The sequence below is a fragment of the Pollicipes pollicipes genome, unplaced genomic scaffold (assembly GCF_011947565.3).
Source record: "Pollicipes pollicipes isolate AB1234 unplaced genomic scaffold, Ppol_2.1 Scaffold_5724;HRSCAF=6776_pilon_pilon_pilon, whole genome shotgun sequence".
In the NCBI taxonomy this organism is placed as follows: domain Eukaryota; kingdom Metazoa; phylum Arthropoda; class Thecostraca; order Pollicipedomorpha; family Pollicipedidae; genus Pollicipes; species Pollicipes pollicipes.
The window spans coordinates 9844255-9863701 of record NW_023596746.1 but is presented as its reverse complement, the minus strand read 5'-3'; the positions used below and the strand labels follow the sequence as shown (position 1 = coordinate 9863701).

The window sequence follows — 19447 nt, the reverse complement described above, 5'->3', positions numbered from 1 at the left end:
CGCACCGACGCGCGGCCGAAGCCCGCGGCCCGGCACCTCGACCCCGGCGGCCGGCACGCTGCCCCCGCGTCACCGGCCGGCAGCCGCCCTCCGGCCCGTCCGCCCGCGTGACTCGCGACCGGTCTGCATGTGCCCCGCACGCTCGTGTCTGCAAAGACGGCTGTCGGGCGCGTGTGTGGCGCGGCCGGGGGCGGCCGGCCCGGCGCCCCACCTGATGCCCTCCACCTGTGTGTGTCTCGACAGGGACCCGCGGAGGATCGTCGACTACCAGGACCTGGACGCGCCGCCCGACGTTGACTTGTTGTAATTCCCACAGCTGCTGCGGCCACGTATGTATAGCGGCGACGCCGGCGGCCGCGGCGCGGCGGCGCGCCTGCCGCCACCGCCGCCGCGCCGCGCGCCGTCTGACGGGTTTTTCACATTGAAAGAGGTCTCGCTCACGAATCACGTGCCGCTCTGCTGTCCTGGCTCACGCAGCGCTTGGCCAACAGAAACGGATGAAATTCTAGCCGGGTCACGATCCGCCTTCCTATGCACTTCTGTTCAGTGTCGAAAGACTTTGTCAGGGCGAGCTGGCTCGTACGTGGCGCGCGCTTGTTGGTCGAGACTGGGCGCCGATTGGACGGCCCGATCCGCGGTGAGCGGTCGTTGCGGTGTTGCAGCCCGCATCAGCCGCTGGGCGGTGACGGGTTTCTGCCGTGTTCGTGAAAGCCGTGTTTGCTGATGACGGTGCGCTGTTTTCAGGCACGTCAGGCCGCTGAGCAGCTATCGGGACCTGGATGCTCCGAAGGACATGGACGAGTTCTAGCGCGTGGCGCTGTCTTCGGCACTTGTGAGAGCGCTTTTACTTTCGGACGTGGTGCGCTCGGAGCGGGGCTAAACTTGGAAGAAGAAAGTGGAGCATCGAGAGCGAGAGTGCGATGTAAATGTGTTTGGACGGATACTCTTGCGAGATTTGCGCCAATAAACGTCTACAGAACGGGAGTGGTCGGCGCCTTTGGGCCAAGAACCGTCAGGAGTACAACTATGTCGAGCGCGTGGTAAACGACGGGTTCACATGACGATCAGGGCAATCCAGGACGGGATGCGTTTCGAGGCAGTCGTGCAGATATTACGTCTCACTGGCAGGCTACTCACATCAGCCGGAGGGCCCTGCATGCGATAGCTTTTTGTCAGGACTCCCTGCAGCTTTTGTCCGGTTGGCCACGCCACGGCGCCAGCTAGACGAGCCTGTGTTGCCGCGCTTATGCGATAGCTGACGTGGCGTGCAGTGAACTTCGACAGCTCATGACCGGCCGCCACAAACAGATAAAACCCAGAGGATGCGAAGAGCCTGAAATTTCTTGTGAAATTTGGGCCGGAAGTTTGTTTGACCTGACTGTTTGACATGACATGACGTGTTGGCATGTTTCGACATGACGGTTTGACTCGAAAGACTGTCTTGAGAGTTCTCACTTCATTTTTTCCAAACGTTTCTTGTGCGGTTAGCGACGTAGCAAACAAAGCACAGGTTTTGTTGGTTATTTTACGTCACATGCTTTTAAATAGCGTGGGATTTCCACGTTCCGAGCACATGTTTCAAGCGCATTGCGATGCATGTGCCGCACGCAGCATGAAGACACGGCGTATTGACCAGTCACTGTATGTGACTGATGGTTGCCAACGGTACCAGTCACGCACATAATATATTATGTCCATCACGCATCATGTCACGCCTATCTACGGCTAAGGCAAATGACAGATATCTTATACATGATTATCATTATGCCTTCACATGTGGCAGGATTAATTTTGCAGCATCACTAACCTGAGCGCCGTGAGCAACTGCTCGCGTGGTGCCAGTGCACGGTCTTGCCGGGTATCGTGGGCTAGATCTGGGCCGATAGCCCCTGAGATGACCTCTGCCACCAAAGGTCCGAAAAGATCCGAAAACAGCTTCTGGAAACATTTGAAGATTATAAGTATTGACAAGTGATCTAAAGACAACAAACATGTGTTTGAAGTTGAAGGACTGGTTTTAAGAGCACCCAGCTGCTACACGTTTGACAAATGTAGATTAAACTCGCATCCCTTCAATTGTCGTGGTACTTATGTAGATGAAATGAAAATAATTATTCCTTTGACATCAACTTGCCCCACGCAAAAGTAGTGCTATGTAACCAAAACACTTGTCATGTGCCAACGATGCCGGTAAGGTCAGGCGGTTTCAAACGTATGTCTTGTCGAACAGAAGACGAAGAACAGTCACCACCATCAGCGCCACAAGTAACATGAATATACTCACCGGGGTGACTCGGCCATTTCTCATTGCAGCTTGATTCAGTCGTGCCACGTCCTACGCCTCCGCCCTTGAGCTTGCTCCGGCTCCTCCATGGCCACAACCACTCATTTTAGGACTTTGCAGAGCATCTTTATGTTTCAGTTCAGTTTCGAAGCAAACTTGTACTCCCCGGGCGAATCAGCCGCGGTTTTTAAACCCGGCGGATGTTTGCTGAAGCGCGAAGTAGAATTCGTCCTCAGTTATTCCCGTAGAAAATATAATTTTATCGGCGTTGAAGTAGGTATTTTTTGCTCATTGCAACAGGATTCGAACTAAAAGTCTGGGAAATCACTCCCCGCGGCAGTTTTGTACGTTCTTCTCTCTTGATGAAACTGGTTATTGAGCGAGTAGTATGACGGAAGTAATTAATCGCACATTTTGGAAGCAGTGTCGTTGCTGGCAGAATGGTGCGGCGTCTATTTTTTGTCTTGCTTCTAGACAATGCCTTTTGCAAAACGGTCGCAAAATGACCATTATAGTCGATGCGCCCTAAAGCACCAATGGACAACAATGCGTGTCTGGAACAAGTAGGAGACATGCCTCCTATATGTTCCCCTCCGGCGTCACACGCAGCGCTTCCGCCTATGCCATGGAGAGGGATCCATAATAAAAGAGTACCTGTACCTGGAGTACCTGAGTACCTGGGACATACGATTGAAAAAGGCTTGGCCCTGGGAGGGATTGCTTATGGACCGTGGAAAGGCCTGCTTCTGGGAGGGATTGTTCCCGGGCCGTGAGAAGGGACTTGCGTTGATCGAATGAAATCCCATGCTTCGGGATCCCTCGGCCGGTGATCTCCACGTTGGTGCAAGAAGACCTGAGGACTCTGAGGTTTGGGCTCAGGCCTGAGGACCTGATCCTTCCGGTTTGCGGCGCGGTTCGTGGCGGTTGTGTCGAAGCCTTGCTCCGTTTCTGTCTTAATTTTTGCCGTTGTGGGACAATGTGGTAGTGGTGTTCTTTTTATAATTCTATCACGCATTGCCCTGGTATCCTTCATTGTATTTTTTCTTCCTTGTCTTTACTTTAAAATAGTAATTAGTGTAAGCGCCTTCAGCGTTCAGTACACGCGCAACACTTCAGGCTCCACCACCTCCAGCCACCAGGAAGTGCTGCCACCTGCCAGCTGCTGCGAGGACTGACGGGGCGGATTACTGATCAGGATGTGAGCTCACAAAAGCTTAGCGTGTCCAGGCGCGCAGCCAGAGCCTTGGTAACGGGGCTACATGCTGATAGCGGTTACAGATAGATAGCGCCCCTTGATAGCGGAAGGCCCCCAAATCTGTGGCCAACGCGCGGACGAGAGTGATGACGTTGCTGAGAGAAGTATCTTTGAACGCTTTAGGACATAACATCTTACACTATTACATTATTCGGGCCTCTTCGCATACTGCCTCTGGCCGACTCGGGGCCCCTTGCGGACACGGCGCCGCCGTTAGGCGCTGTGAGGCCCTGACAGACGCTGGAGCCCCGACCAGTGTAAATCGCTGGCTCCGGCTTTGTCCCTCCTTGTAAAATGGGCCCTCAGTCCCATGTCGCCGTGGCCGACTGTGTATTACTGGTGATGTCTGACCGATATATAGGCCATTATCGACATAGGGGCATCTGATCAGCACGAGGGGCCCTCTGGCTGGCATTTAAGTGCCGGCCCTGTGGGCCGGGCCCCTGAATACGGCCTCCGACCGGTCGTTCGGGCCCTCAACTCGGATTCTAAATCATAGGTTCCGAAGGGGCATGAACCTAAGAGGGACACCTGCCGTCTGTGCCCCCCCCCCCCCCCTTCTGCATGCACTACTAGCTGTGCCAGGCCGAGGCCCCGCTCAAATTAGGCAGTTTTCTGGAGCCGACGGTCGCAGTCGCCACCGCAGACTGCCTGAACACTATGCAGGCGGTGATGTACAGCCCGGAGCTCCCCGAGCTGTCGGACTAGGAGCTGTTGGAGGAACTGACCGGGCAGCGGCTGTGCGAGGTCATGCGCCTGCCCTCCCGCCGTCCCGGCCTGGTCCACATCCCCTGGTTTGCCTGCGATTTAAGGGCTATAACTCTCACGTGCCGCCCACTGCGGATGCCTCACGGTCCCGGTGGAGGCCTGGGTCCCTCCTCCCCAGCAGCGCCGCACGTGTCAACGGTTCGGCCACACTGACCGGACCTGCCGGGCTGCGCACTCGACCTGCGGCCGCTGCGCCAGTCCCCGCCACACACGGGAGTGTGGCGCGAAGACCCGCGCTGCGCCACGTGCAAAGGTCCGCACGCAGCTTGGGATCGCCGCGCTTGTCCCGCTTGGCATATGCAGCGCAGGGCGCCGAGGAGCGCCAGCAGCAGGCAGCAGCAGCGGCCCTTGTACCCGTCCAACGAGACCCCAACCTTCAGGAGTGGCCAACGCCCTCCCCCTTTGACACTACCTCTGCGACGGCGCCCCTTCCCCCCCCCCCCCCCCTCCGCATCTTCTTGAGGAGCCTGGGATGCCGATCCAGCGCCGTGTCACAGCGCAGCGCTTCCCCTCGGCAGTGTGGGAATACTGCTGAGGGGAAGTTCCCCCTTCCCCCGCCGCTCCTCCCCAGCAGGTCAGCCACGTCTGGTGCGGCGTCCGGTCGAGCCCGCGCCGACCGACCCCACTGAGGCGAACCCGGTGGCTGCGAGCCTCCCTGACGAGGGACTCGCCCCACCGGGCACAGGGGTTCTCTCTCTCATCCCAACACGTCGGTGTTTTTCCCCAATTTTCAGATACTTTCAACCGCTTTACCCTCTATCCAAAATATGGCCACTCATATGGTGCTTCACAAACAAACACATACCACATTGTAAAACTCGCACGTTGTAGTCAGCAACCAACACAACAGCACCCTATTCGAAGCCGCCACAAGATTTGCCGTATACTTCGCCCGTGTAACATCATCCAGACAATATTTACAACATATTACAAATACATTCAACGCCACACTACTCATGCTCAACTTCACGTCTGCTTACACCGAGACATCCAACGCACTCTTTTTTTTCTTTTTTTTCTACGCCGTTACCCAAGAACAGGTAACCAGAAGTGCCCCTCCCTCAATCCCAGCGACGCAGTAAACCGTACGTTAACACCAGAAAACATAAAATCAAGTCGCGGCACTCCCAACTAGGAAGATGAAACAAACGTAAAAAAAAACAGGCGAAGAGGTGGAGCAGACCCGAAGGAATTGTGTTATGTGATAGGTAGGGAAAAATCATAGATGAAAAAGCTTAAAGTAGTCATTAGCCAAAGTCAGCTACTGACAGCCCGCTATAACCGCCCAATAATCTACAACCACTCAATTCGCCGTGTTAGTAAGGGCTATACAGTCGCACAAGTCGGAGGGGGCAATTACCTGGTCATTTTTGTGCTGGGTTTTGAGCTGGATGTCCAGGGAGTCCACCCAGCTAAGCAGAGCTTGTTGCTGGGAGAACTCCCGGAGCCAGCGCCGTGAATTTGGGTATATGTGCATGACTTTATGTCAGAAACTGATTATGAAACATGAAGGAGGTCAAATATGAAGTGCGTTGGATATGTACAGCACAAGGGTGGCAATGTCTTCAAATATGTTGGTTACGTTAATATGTGTTCACGAAATGCTTGCGGATGATGTTCGTAACGATGGTTTTTGATACAGGGATATCAGCTATTCTTGGAAAATATGAAACCATAATGTCGTTCCACAGCTTAGGGCCAAGGCAAGATGCTGTAAATAGTCTATAATTACGAAAAGAGAAAGGTTGGTCTAAATGTTTTGCTCGCCTCATATCCATGTCATTGGATTCGTAGATATCGTAAATCAAATCGAATGATGCAGGGAGTTGTGAACTTAAAAATTTGGGCATCACAATTAACATTTGAGATTTAGCAATATCCGATAGTTTCAAATTTTTGTATCGTTTAAAGATTGGCTCTGAGCTTTGTGGAGGATACACATTTTCTATAAGACGCACAGCCCTTTTTTTGCAAAATTACCAACCGATCTAGTTGAGAAACATAATTTATGCCCCAAACCAAGCAGCAGTAATTTAGATAAGGAAGAATCAAAGTGTTATAGAGTAGATGTGACGTTGTTTTATCAATAAAGTACCTAACCCTACTTATTATTCCAATATTTGTACGTACTATGCTCGCAACAAAATTAGTGTGGTTTGTAAATTTAAGAGATTTGTCAATGATTACACCAAGGTACTTAATTTCCTTTTTTCTCTTCAATAGGTGGATTATTAATTTGCACATTTAGTCGGAAATGCGAAGGAAGGGTTGTGTAATGCTGTGTGAATGTTTTTGATACGTTCAGGGAGAGAAAATTAGCAGCAAACCAAGAAGTCATTAGAAGCAAAAGCGTATTGACATTGTTTTGAAGTTCGACAATACTTTTATTTTTGAAAACAATCGCAGTATCATCAGCGTAAGACAGACAAATCATGTTACTGCTTAATTTAGGCAAGTCATTTATGTACATTAAAAAGAGGATTGGGCCGAGAATGGATCCTTGGGGTACCCCCATTGTTACGTTTCTGATTGTTGATAGATTATTCCTTATTTTTACACATTGAGTTCTGCCAGACAAATATGAAGAAATGATTTCATGAGATTTTCGTCAAATACCATATTTAGTAAGTTTACGTAGAAGAAGGTTGATGTTTACAGTGTCAAAGGCTTTTTTCAAATCTAAATACAAACCTAACACATATTCCCCCTTTTCAAAAGCCTTAGTGATAGTTTCCTGCAGAAGAAGAATTGGCATGTAAGTACTTTTGGTCTTCCGAAATCCGAACTGAATTTGGTGAATTAGGTGGTTTTGGTTTAGATGAAGGACGAGTCTATTATATATAAGTTTTTCGAGAATTTTGGACATAAACGGCAAAATACTGATAGGTCTGTAGTTATTTACAAGTTGCGAGTCCCCACTTTTAAAGATGGGTTTAATCACGGCTTTTTGAAAATGCCTGGAAATTTCCTCGAGGACAAACAGCTGTTAAAAAGATGGAGAATTGCTTTGAGTATAACCTTAAAAGATAGCTTGAATATTTTTGAATTAATATTGTCGACTCCAGCTCCGACGTTGTTTAGCCCATCGATGAGAAGAATTAATTCCTGTTCATTAGTGGGCGGCAGATCCATTTCATTTCCTACATTTGTGATGAGCTGGAGGGGGTCGAAAGATGATTTAGGAATCCTGTCTTTTAACTGTTGTCCAATCTCACTGAAGAAGAGGTTAAATGATTCTGCGATATCCGGATCGTCTGTGATAATTTTATCATTAGTCCCAATAATCCTGGTTAGGTCTGCATCCTTTTTTGTTTTGAATTGATGAGATTGCGTAATGTTTTCCATGTTTTCTTGGGGTTCCCAGAATGTTTACTGAATTCATTACTGTAGTATTTCTTTTTAGCTAGCCTAAGAGATGTAGCCAGAACGTTACGGTAGGAAGTGTATGTTGCATTATTTTGGGGACTGGGGTTCTTCAGTTTCTGTTCAAATAACTTGCTTTTACGTGTAATTGATAGAAGAAGTGCAGGTGACACCCGTGGTTTGCGTGAGCTGGTTTGCGTGAGCTCTTCACACCTTATGAGGCAGATCATGCCATCAGTAAGTTTGGAAACGCCTTCGTCGGTCCAGACCAGTTAGCCTGTCCCTTCCTTGAAAATCTTACCAGGTTTGGACTCACCAATCTTCTGTCGGCTTTCAACGATATGTGTGTTAACGGGTCCTTCCCTTCCTTCTGACGTTCTAGCACACTTATTCCTATACTTAAGCCATCTAAACTCCCCTCTGACCCTGCGAGCTACCACCACATCACACTTGTTAGCTGTACTTCTAAGATATTTGAACGAATGGTCAACGGACGTATCAGGGTGTTCCCAAAGTCAAATCACCCTTGGACTTTTCAGAATGGCTTCTGTCCCGGTCGTTCCACGGCGGATAGTCTGGTGCACGTGGATTGAATTTAGCTCAGATTTTAGTAAATCAAGTACGTTAGCGCTCTTTGTGGATTTAAATGCCGATTTCGGTAGGGTAAATAAAAGTGCCCTCCCCATTAACCTGCATGAAATCGGAGTTCGCGGCCGGCTCGCCGAGTATGTCAAAAAATTCCAGACTGACTTTTCCTGGGGACCTTTTCTGTGCGTTGCGAAAACACTCTTCTCCAACGGCAGAGGATCACGGTCTTCCTCAGGGCAGTGTCTTATCCAAACTCTCTTCTTCGTAATGATAAATGATACTTTCAATGACATTGATACTATTTTTACGTTTTCAGTATTCTCTCTGCTTACCACCTGGCTGTGTGGTGTACGTATGCTAATGTCGATCATGCACTACATTACATCCAATTATCTATGAATGATATCCATGCATGGCGCACCAGACAGGGACTGCAGTTTTTCCTTGCAAAGTCAGCTGTAGTTACCTTTCCTAGGCGAAATCGTGTTCAACATGCTACCTCGCTGAACCCAAATAGTGAAATAATTCCTCTAGTTCACAGTTTTAAGTACTTTAGATTGACATTAGACCGTCGTCTAAATCGCAATGCTTATTTTGTGCCTTAAGCAACGTTGCGCCACACGACTGAACGTGATAAAATGCGTAGCAGGGCGGGAGTGGGGCGCTGACAGACGCACTCTCCTCCGCCTCTATACATCCCTGATGCGCCTATACCTCCCGGATGGACTGTAATGGCTTTTTTGGTGATATTTCTTCTAAAAAATTGGAACCCTGGAGACCGTTCAGAATGCTGCTCTCCATATAGTGGCTGGTGCAATCTGCTCGCAGGTACTAATCTCCCCTCCCTATCACAACGGCAAAAATTGCAACTTCTCACATTTATGCACGCGCCACGGCGCATGTTGGTAACCCCACATACAACATCCTCGCACACTTCCACCCCAGCTTCACACTTAACAGCGTGGAACTTCAGTACCCGACCATCAGCAAAGCGTTATTGGAGCACAGCGAGCGCCTAATCTCACTGACATTTCCTGCAGCCTGACCTCCAGCACCCTGCCCTTTTGGGGCGACCCTACACCTAACGTGATCTTTCTGTTCAAACACAAAGAACAAAAGGTATCAGAAACCGAAGCGCATGAGTCTTTGCTGAGTTCAAACAGTATGACCTTTATACATGCTGACGGCTCCAGACGCGATAACCACAACGGGGCCGCCTTCATACATCATGATTACCATTAGTCAAAGCGCCTGTCAAATTATAACACTGTGTGTACGGCTGGGCTAAAATCAATCCTGGCAGCCCTGCTCCACATCAAGCAAGGTAACATGCAAGGGGCAGTCATGTGCACCGACTCTCACTCGTCGCCATAAGCTCTCGTCACTCTTTAATTCATCTCATCCAACGCTAAACGGTGTACGTCGAGCGCTCTGCTTCCATCCTCAACAAATTCACGTAATATTTTTTATAGATACCAGGTCAGGTAAATATTCATGGAAACAACACCGCTGACGAGGAAGCAAATTTAAGTCCTATGCTACCGGAACGCAATCATCTTCCTTGTACCGTTTCCGATATTCTCGCAGTTATCAATTTACATTTTCGTTTCTTTCTCCAATCAGAATGGGATCAACGCGCTCATCGCCGCCTCCACCCGAGCAAGCCCATACTTAACCAATGGCCGACAAACGATCAAGATAATGGCCCCAAAGAAAGTGCTGCTTGCCAGATTTCGCATCGGCCACACCAAAATCACCCACTACTACCATTTCGAGCGCATTCCTCCGTTGTCATCGTTGCGACATTCCACTTACTATGAATCATTTCCCCCTCGCGTGCCCGGTATATCAACGATGAAGGCAATTGCTCATTAATTTCACCAACGCTAATCGGCCTCCATTCAACCTCCGTTCTCCCCCCGGTGACTCGCATCTTGGCCTGCTCGTTTTCCGCTTCGAATTTTTACGCAGTACAGGACGAGATAATTGCATTGGAATAAAGTTGTTTTCGTGCGTAATTTGGCAAAATATGCGGGGCTTTCCCCCATTGGCTAGGAGTCTTTGTTTCTCTTAGCAAAGACGTTCCAGGACTAAACATCACACAGCACTACAGGGCGTGTCGGACAGCGGAGCCCGGGACTGATCTCCCGTTGCTGCTCCGAAGCGGCCCGCCATCCATCCATCGCACAGGTCACCGACAAGTCAGCTGAACCCGGGCTACCGCTGCCACGGACACCAAACACAGGACTCGCGACACCCGAGGAGTCTGGCAGAAGGCCCGGTGAGGAGACCCACGTGTCGTTCAAACGTATTGAATGCGTGTTGTGTAGTGTTGAAATAAATATATCTATGTACTGCTGCGGTTTGCTCTGCTTGCTACGATTTTATTCGGCAAAAATGAGCCAGATCAACGCAACGTAACTTCAAAATGCCCCCCCCCCCCCTTGCTTTGCACCGGATAGCATAAGCCAGTCTAACGTAATTCCTGCCTGGCCTTAAGCCAGAAGTTATTGCCCCCCCCCCCCCCCCCCACCCGCCTTCCATCGGAAGTGACTTTCGGTCCGTCGACGGAAAAAGAGTCGATGTGTACCTTGCATTGGCCCGCTAGAAAAAAACGCACTTAAGATGTCGTTAGCCCTGTTCTGCCTGTAAGTCATTTTGAAGTAAATAGTTTAAACTCAACATGTTCGTGACCTTCAAATACTGCTGGTGTCATGAGTGTTTCCAGCAACAGGAAGCTATGAGAACTCACACATTGGCTGTAGAGTTTAATCATTAGCCGATCGCTCGACTGGTGTCCGCGGGCATTGCAGGCAAAGCGACGTAACGTGCGCGAGCTGTGTTAACCGGCGGTCTGCAGAAGTTCATTCGTGCACCCTTGCACGGGTGGTAATGGTTCTGACTCGGTGGAAGTAAAGTCGTCGACAAAAATGCGCGACTGTTGGGAAATTGAAGCACTACAAGTGAGTGCTAGGGTGGCAATTTTGCACGGCTAGTTTGGCAGCCGCTTAATGTTATGTAAACGTTCCATGACGCCATAAAACCATGACGCATTCTGAAGCTTAAAAAAAGAAACAGGGCGTTAGTTTCATGGTAAAATAGAGTTCCCCGTCATTTGAGGCTGAGTTTGACCTTCAAGGACGACCTTTGGGACATCAGGACTTGTTGCCAGAAGCTAGCTTATACGCTGGTGAATATTCGGATGCCTGAAAAGTTGAAACTGGCCGGAAGTTGCTGGTGATATGGAGCCCTCCGTTATCTGAGACTTAGTTTAACCTTGAAGGATGGATTATTTGACGGACGCTAATTCACGCACTTGTGAATATTATGGTGGTTGAAAAGTCGAAATTGATCGATAATGTTTTGTTAATATTGAGTTCTCCGCCATTTGAGATTTACTTTGAGCTTGAAGGGTAACCTCGAGAGGTCAGAACTTTCTGACGAACACTAGTTAATGCGTTCTGAATATTAAGATGCTTGAAAAGTTGAAATCCATCAGTAATTTTTGAGTGATGTGGAGTTGCCCGTCATTTGGGCCTGAGCTTGCCCTTGAAGGGTGACCTTAAGGAGGTAGGACTTTTTGACGGACGACAGTAAATGTGTTGGCGAATATTCTGATGCTTGAAATGTTGAAATCCGAAAAATTGGCACCTTTTTGGTGATATGAAATTTTCCGTTATTTCAGGCGTAGTTTGATCTTGATGGGTAGTTCGATCTTAAAGGGTAACATGGAAAGGGCGGGACTTCTTAATGGACGATGTTTTTTTCTCTGGTAAATATTCAGATGTTTGGAAAGTTAAAATCAGATGGTAGCTTTTAGTGATATGGAGTTCCGCGTCCCTTGATCTTGCTTTTAATCTCCAAGGGCACATGCTATGGCAAAGCAAATGTCATTTTCCATGTTATCGTCCGATAGTTGACCGATCGACATGTTTGCAGGTAAATCGAAACTCGTCGCTGAATAAATCACTGAATAAAGCGCACCTTCGCGGACACGCCAAATCCGAGGCCTCTCTAGCACCAGACGCTCCATTCTTTTTTTAAATAACCTTGGTCTCCTGCAGGGCTGCTTATAGTCCACCCCGCCGATGATCATAGACTGCAATATGGCATGATGTATCTCTCTAGTGGCCTCCGCGTCGACCAGCGACCCCGTGTCGCCAGAATGCCAGCCCGAATACACCCCGTGCTGGGACGGAACAACTCTTCAGCTCTGAACCGGTAATGATAATGTGCCCCTAGAGCTCTTCCCGCGGGACCCCCTGCCCAGAAAATGTGAGAGGTCTCAGAAGCGTTGAATGGAGTAGATCGAAATTAAGCAGAAAATAAAAGGGCAACTCATGGTGGTCTGAGAGCGTTAATTCCTTTGCAGAACTGCTGGTGAAACAAATAACATAAACCAGTTTTAGGCCATGCACGCTCGCAATCTCAGGGGCAAGGACAGCCAGCGCCGGGGTTGCCGCTTTCGTAAAACCGAACGGCGATGGCCGCTGCAGATAACGGCAAGCGGCGGGTTGCCGTGCGCGTGAGAACGACCGTCGTGAAGTACTGCTTCCGAATGTCTTTCAAAATACATTCGAGCCATTCGAAGATGAAACTCGGGCGTTCTTTCAAACAATGTTCAGGGTGCCCCCTATTCAAACTAAATGTTACAGGAGCGCGAAACATAGAGATTCTACCTTTTTTGTCCATTTCCTCCACCAGATTCCAGCATTCCTTCGAGGGTTTGTACAGGCTGATCCGTTCATATTAATCAAAAAATCGTGCGCGGGTGAAATATTCGCCCGGACCACTTGTTGAACGTACGTTTTGAAGCCCCTAACGCGTTCAAACATACTTATTTCGGGTGGGTCATCTTTTTCGTCTGCTGGTTGACGACCGCTTAGTGTCGGGACTGGCAGGATCACTTAGCCCGTAATCACTACGCAGCCTATGGAGACTGCAATGCCGGACGTCGAGGTTGGTTTGCGCTGCGAGCGCGCGTGTTCAAAGCCATGTTGCATAGTTTCTCAGAAATCGACTTTGGCTGGATGTTGGGCATTTTAAGACCAGCATGAGTTAGAAATGTCAGCACAAATTTTGGACTTCATTTCCACCTATCTAGAACCTACGTTCAAGATGTCCTCAATGTCTCCGAAAAACTCCGGGAACTACCTTGAACTTGGCAGATCACTGGGGGTCATAGTCTTGAATATCGCGGGGACCGAGGAGCATCATCGTACTCGGCATCTCAAGCGCTTCGTGGTATGAACTTGAGAAAAAAAATAGTCGAAGTCGTATCGATCGAATCACATCGAATCGGACAAATCATTTTTTTATGTAGCTATGGATGCGAATACGAATATGGAGCTTTCTTCATACACGTCACGGAGCCATCAGCTTTGTGGATGCGGACGGCCCAAGTTCGCGGATGCTTGCCCGGATCTCTTTATGCCCGGCTGGCCCGTTTTCCCCCTACGCTTTCTAAAAAAATTCCACGCATCAATAGACTCATGTTTCATATTGTCAAGGGTGGCACATTACAATCAGCAAACTGCATATACACAAACATACAAATGTGTCACATCAAGTGTCGGTCGCCAAAAAAGAAAAAAACAGCACGGCTCCCAAGTAGCTGCATACGCCAGCTGTTGCCACTCGACGACAACTTGGCGTCCATGAGTTACACTGCTACCAACTTTGTCTAATTTTTCAGAGGTTTTGGGCGGTATTGGGCTTTTGTGAAACATTAGTTTTGAATAGAATAGACAGCAAATTTGGAAGCTTCCAAAATGGGGCTTCAACAGTATAAATCAATACGGATATATTGTCATCAATTGCACTTAAGAACATATATTCAACAACTATGGAGCAAACATTTAAAAAATGGTGTGTTCTTAGTGTAAACATCAAGGCACACGTACGTTTATGTTTTGTGCATTTTTCATAATATGATATAAATCAAAGATCACATAGAAGGGTAGATGATAAAACAAAACAATGATAGTTGGTTTTGCTATCAAATCCGGACTTCTTTCCGCCCAGAATATGGCACACTGAAGGGAAAGTTGTTCGGCGCTTGGCAGACAGATTGTGGCTGATGCAGATCTGTGACCCGGTCGCGTGGTGCACGTTTGGTCGCCGACATGGGGCTCAAAAGTAGAACAAAATCAACAAAAAATCCACCGATTTTTAGTCACGAGTTTGTGACTCAGAACCATGAAGACATTATATCCTGTATTGCCATGGTCTTCATTCTCGGGCTGATGTTTCAGGTGAGTTCCGGCATTCGTCTCGCGTGAGCAGCAAGGTAATGCTTGCCTGTTCGTTTCCATATGTTTGGTCTTGGTGAATGCTTTTGCAGTGGGATATATCGATATATGCTTTACCATTTGACCGTTTTGAAAGCAGGCCAGAGTCGCTGGTCGTTAATGCAGATTAATTTCACTCAACTTTGGGAATTTTAGTTGGATGCTTCCTACCCACTTACATGTGGTCAAGCTCTGTAAATGGTGACAGTTTGCTGTAACTGAGTTATCAGAGAGTGTCTTCCATATCATTTGAACTTATTCTTTTCCTCTGTGTTTATTTATTGCTACTGGTTATCAGCATTATTAACAAACTGCTGGTCATTGTTGGCACAGCACAGCAAACTCTGTTGTCAGTACATCAGCACAGATGTGTTCTGCTCTTGGCACCTAATGTCAGATTAAACCTCAGTGATGATGTTCTCAAGCTGATACCTGGCTGCACTGGTGTCTGATTGTTTTACTTAAAGTTATAGGTTAAGAGCGCAGCTTTTTTGAGTCAGCCCATGTTCTGCTGCTGCATATACATTATAATAGGGTGAGGTTTTACCATTGTGTTTTGCATGTTGTGTAGCTGGTTTGTTATGAAATGGGGTATCAAGGTGTAAATGTGCCCACAATGTCTGCTATGCCAAACCATGCATGCCTCAAAATACAAGTGTGCCACATGAAATGCAGAAGAGTTTGGGAGTATCTTGTTAATCATGTCTTGATTTGATACAGAGCAGTGTATGTAAGGGGGTAATGCTTACAGTATATACCCACAATTTTCATTTACAAGGATAATGACACATGACACTTGACCATCTGCACACTGCCCTGCTTAGCATGCAATACCTTATTTTTCCAAGATGTTGCATATTAGCTAGTAGAACAATGTTCATGCACACTATTCATGGAGTAATTGGCACTGTTCTTATCAGTCCATCCAAAATTATTTGAACTCATGTAATGACACAATATGAGTTTGAGCACAGCACCTCTGCTCAGGAGAAATTCCAGTAACAAATGATGACATGAACATATTGAGACCAGCCCAACTATTGAGTTCTATGTTTTCCTGGGATTTGTCCCAACCTAGCATTTTTCTTGGGGATTAGACCTAACTAATGGAAGAGAGGGCTCCACCCAGTGACAAGCTAACTTGACTACCAATCAGCAGTCAGCACCATCTTTTGCTATTTGCTTGTACTGTGAATGCTGCTGCATGTTAGACAGAGCAGTTATTTTATTTTGAAAGATGAGATAAGATGATTTTACTGCTTTATTATTATCATTGCTGTTACGTGGTTCAAAGGAGGTGTCTTACATAGACAGCTTTATTCTGATAGGTGCCTTGGTTGGCAGTTTTGTGGTTCTGCAGTTTTAAATAATACCTCAAGGGGGCATTAGGGTCATGTGCCTCCTTGCCCCAGAGGCAAGGAGGCACATGGGCCTTCTGCAGGATTAATAGTCATGTGAAAAAATTTCAGTTACAAAATCAAGGAATGTGTAAGACAAGGGTGCTTGAAAACATGTGAATAACATTTGCACATTTACTAGCAAGAATTAAAGAAACATTTGTGATTGGCCCAACAGGCAAGAGCCTGTTATGGAGAATTGGGTTGGTAGAGGTTTGGTTCTGTGGGTAGCATGGATTATGTGATGTTCCAATTCCCACAGCCACAGTGCACCTCAAAAAGAGCTCCTGTGAGAAATTCTATTGGGGAGAAATCAAAGCCATAGTGTAATGTGTCATTGAATTTATAGGATAATAGCTTCATGTTTGTATACCTTTTTGTCTGAACAGTGTTTCATACTTCCAAAACATTTATTGCACAAATATTTTGGCACATTGGTGTATTGTGAAGATTACAGAGTACACATGTTGAAAAAGCTATGCAAGTGCGATATATTTCTTTCCCCACGGTGGGCTGGGGGTCAAATGAGATTTCTCTCACATGGTATGCTACTTCAAATCAAAACTGTGAGGTAATTGGAAGGATTTTGAGAAAACTGGCTTTACTGATCAGCGTACACATCTGATGTAACAAGTGAAAATACAAAAAGGTGGGATGGTCCCCTTGAGCTTGTGTAGATCTCACACTTGTGCACACAGATTCATTAAGCCAGGACGCTATATTTGAGCTTGGGAAATACAATGAACGCCGGTCCGACGAAATTGGAAAACCGTAGACCAATAGAGACAGGACTTGGGCGATCGGAGTTGCTGTGGCAGATCAACAGAGGCTCCCATCAACCATGGAGCCTCTTCAGTGCTGAGCAAAGAAGAAGAACTCATGACCAATGTGGTGGGCATCGGAACGATCGGGAGTGCCCACGCGGGTGACCATATTGTACACCGGCCGGAGTGCAGGTCCCTCCAAGCAAACGGGAAGAATTCAGGACTACTGTGGAAGCAGCGATCGAGAGTGGCAGATGAACGCATAGGGTCACCGGCAACAGCGGAGGAACTCCGAGTTCCTCCGCTGATGATCCTCCCGAGATCCTCCGAGAGATGAAGTGCCCAAGACCAACGTGGCGGACCCTCGTGCGATCAAGAGTGCCGAGACAGGTTAACGGAAACGGCCCGACAAGATTGTAGGGTTCTCCGCAAAGTGGAGCAAGCGGAAAGGGCAGTTGACCAATGAAATGGACCTGTGAGCATCAAGCACTTCGTAGGGTTACCTGATATGGCCCCCAGTAAATGTGCAGGGCCCTCCGAGTAAGGCGAATGGATCCGAGACAAATGTGAGGGACCCCTGAGCAACCGAGAGTTCCCTGGCGGGTTGACGTATGGGGCCACGGCACTAGTGCAGAACTTTTTGTGCGAATGGGAATAATCCGTGGAAGGCCACTGTTGATCGAGAGTGCTCCTTTTGGTTAGCATTGCTAGACACTGATCCAACGGCACTGGGTACGTGTCCAATAGTGGGCCCATTGTTTGACCCAACTGAAAGGGAAAGGTCAGCTGGCTACGGCCAACGAGGGTCAACCCAGGCCCGGGGCGGCCGTGCCGCAAACGTTATGCGGACGTAAAACCCTTCAGATTCCTGTCTGGCGAAAGGGCGCGTGCAAAGTTACGCCGTTGAAGTAGGCGGACGTCTTGGGCGATGTGGTTCAGGGTACATGCAAACATGTTACGCTTAGCAGGTGCTCGGAATCCAAAACCACCATGCAAACGAATCGGAGTATGGTTATGAAACGTAGGAGTTCCCTGGAGCGATCGAATTGCCAGGCAAGCAGACTCCATGGCACCAGCTTAGGGCTCGGGACGACGAGATGACCCGTTAAACCCCTGAGTGCCAGCCTCAATCAACAAACAAGTTCTTTTTTTGTCTGTGCTAGCGGTCATTCTACTTGTGCCCCATTCGGTTGCTGCAGGCCCACAGAACGTGCGTTGTTTTTCGTTGTATTATTAAAGAACCGTCCGCTCGGCCATTTATTTCCGCTACGGTGTTTATTTGGATCCATCGAGGCCATAAACTTATAATGAAAAATCATAGCTAAAAAAGGGCACAATGAACCCGTGCCTCCCCCTCCCCCCTTCATCCGGAATACTACCACGAACCCATCCCCCTCCTTCTGTTTGCGTTATGAAGAACGGTGAATATGAACTAGTGTCAAAATGAGCAACGGCTTAATGCTTGACTTGGAAGTGGGTTTATCCATGACCATCTTGTGTGGCTGAAGCAAGTTCGATCCGTCTGATAGCTGTCGTCGTCGCCATACCTTCGTGTGGTTCCACAGTGCAGTCTGTCATTGCTATTGACATAGTTACGGTTTGTTGTACCAGAAGTGGCATACTAGAAGTCATCCGACTTCTTCTAACATTACCATTAAATTTGGGTGACTGTTTTCCTTCGCATTATGTCGCGCTCACCTGTGATGCCTGTGTTATAGCTAACGTGTTCGCCGTTGATGCGGGTGTTATAGCTAGCGTGTTTACCTGTGATGCCGGCGTTGTAGCTAACGTGTTCACCCGTGATGCTGGTATTATAGCTAACATGCTCTTGTTTATTGCAGGCCACATCTCCATTTGCCACCAAATTCATTGCTCTCCAGCACAACGTCACAATTGAGAACGAAAACGAACCACCCATCTTCTTGTACAAATGGTATCCAGGATCTGTGCGTCATCTTCTTCTACTTCCTCATCTGCATAGTCATACACGCCATTGTCCAGGAATTCATCATCGATGTGAGTAGCTTTCCAGACAATGTGATCTTCTCATCCATTCAGCACCTGGCATCTAGATGGCTATGAATGTTTTACAGGCGATGTGCGTCGCTAGCGGTGGTTTGAATGTAATTTGACGCACGTCGTCACGCACCCTGCTTTGGAGCGCCAGCGACTCCTGCGGCGATATGAGCGCTCAGCGGCGGCCATGACGCGACCGGGGTTCGAACCCAGGGCCCCTCATGGGAGCCGAAGGCGCTAACCACGTGGCCTCTACGTCCCCCCTCCGATGGACCAAGCATGGTCTCACGCCTCGGAGATAGTCTTGTTATTTTAAACCTTTGTGGTATTGCTGCATTGTTTTGTAAATAATTGCATTGCGGCAGTTCGTGGGGTGTTAAAAAAGGCTTATGTTTCATGCTGACGTTTCAGAAAATCACAAGAGGTTGCATTTGAGCAAGACCAGGCACAGCCGCTTCACCGAATCTGGACAGCTACTGGTGTTCTATCTGGTCTCGGTAGCCTGGGGCGGACACATCATCTACAGGTCAGCGCACTGGCTGAATGTGTGTGTAGCTGTGTTGTGGTATTTACAAGCAGCCTTGATGTAGATGGAAAATAATTGCTAGCTGTACTTCTCAAGCATAGCACCAAAGCCTGACGTCTGGTAGTATTCATGAGTGGGTATTATGTAATGCAGAACCATCCATCACTCGCGTGTGCTGAGCAGAACGCTACCATGT

General features: G+C 48.1%; 1 protein-coding gene and 1 pseudogene across 1 annotated transcript in view; both read left to right on the top strand.

Annotated features, from left to right (window-relative positions):
- The window catches only part of LOC119102479 (serrate RNA effector molecule homolog), a 59909-nt gene extending 58925 nt beyond the window's left edge, over window positions 1-984 (top strand). Inside the window, exons 18-19 of the mRNA XM_037225850.1 lie at window positions 244-329; window positions 745-984. Of these exons, the coding sequence (XP_037081745.1) occupies window positions 244-307 (64 nt within the window). The 3' untranslated portion in view covers window positions 308-329; window positions 745-984. The remainder of the gene's footprint in view (window positions 1-243; window positions 330-744) is intronic.
- Window positions 985-14309: 13325 nt separating this feature from the next.
- LOC119102478 (translocating chain-associated membrane protein 1-like) overlaps window positions 14310-19447 on the top strand; it is a 10625-nt pseudogene continuing 5487 nt past the window's right edge.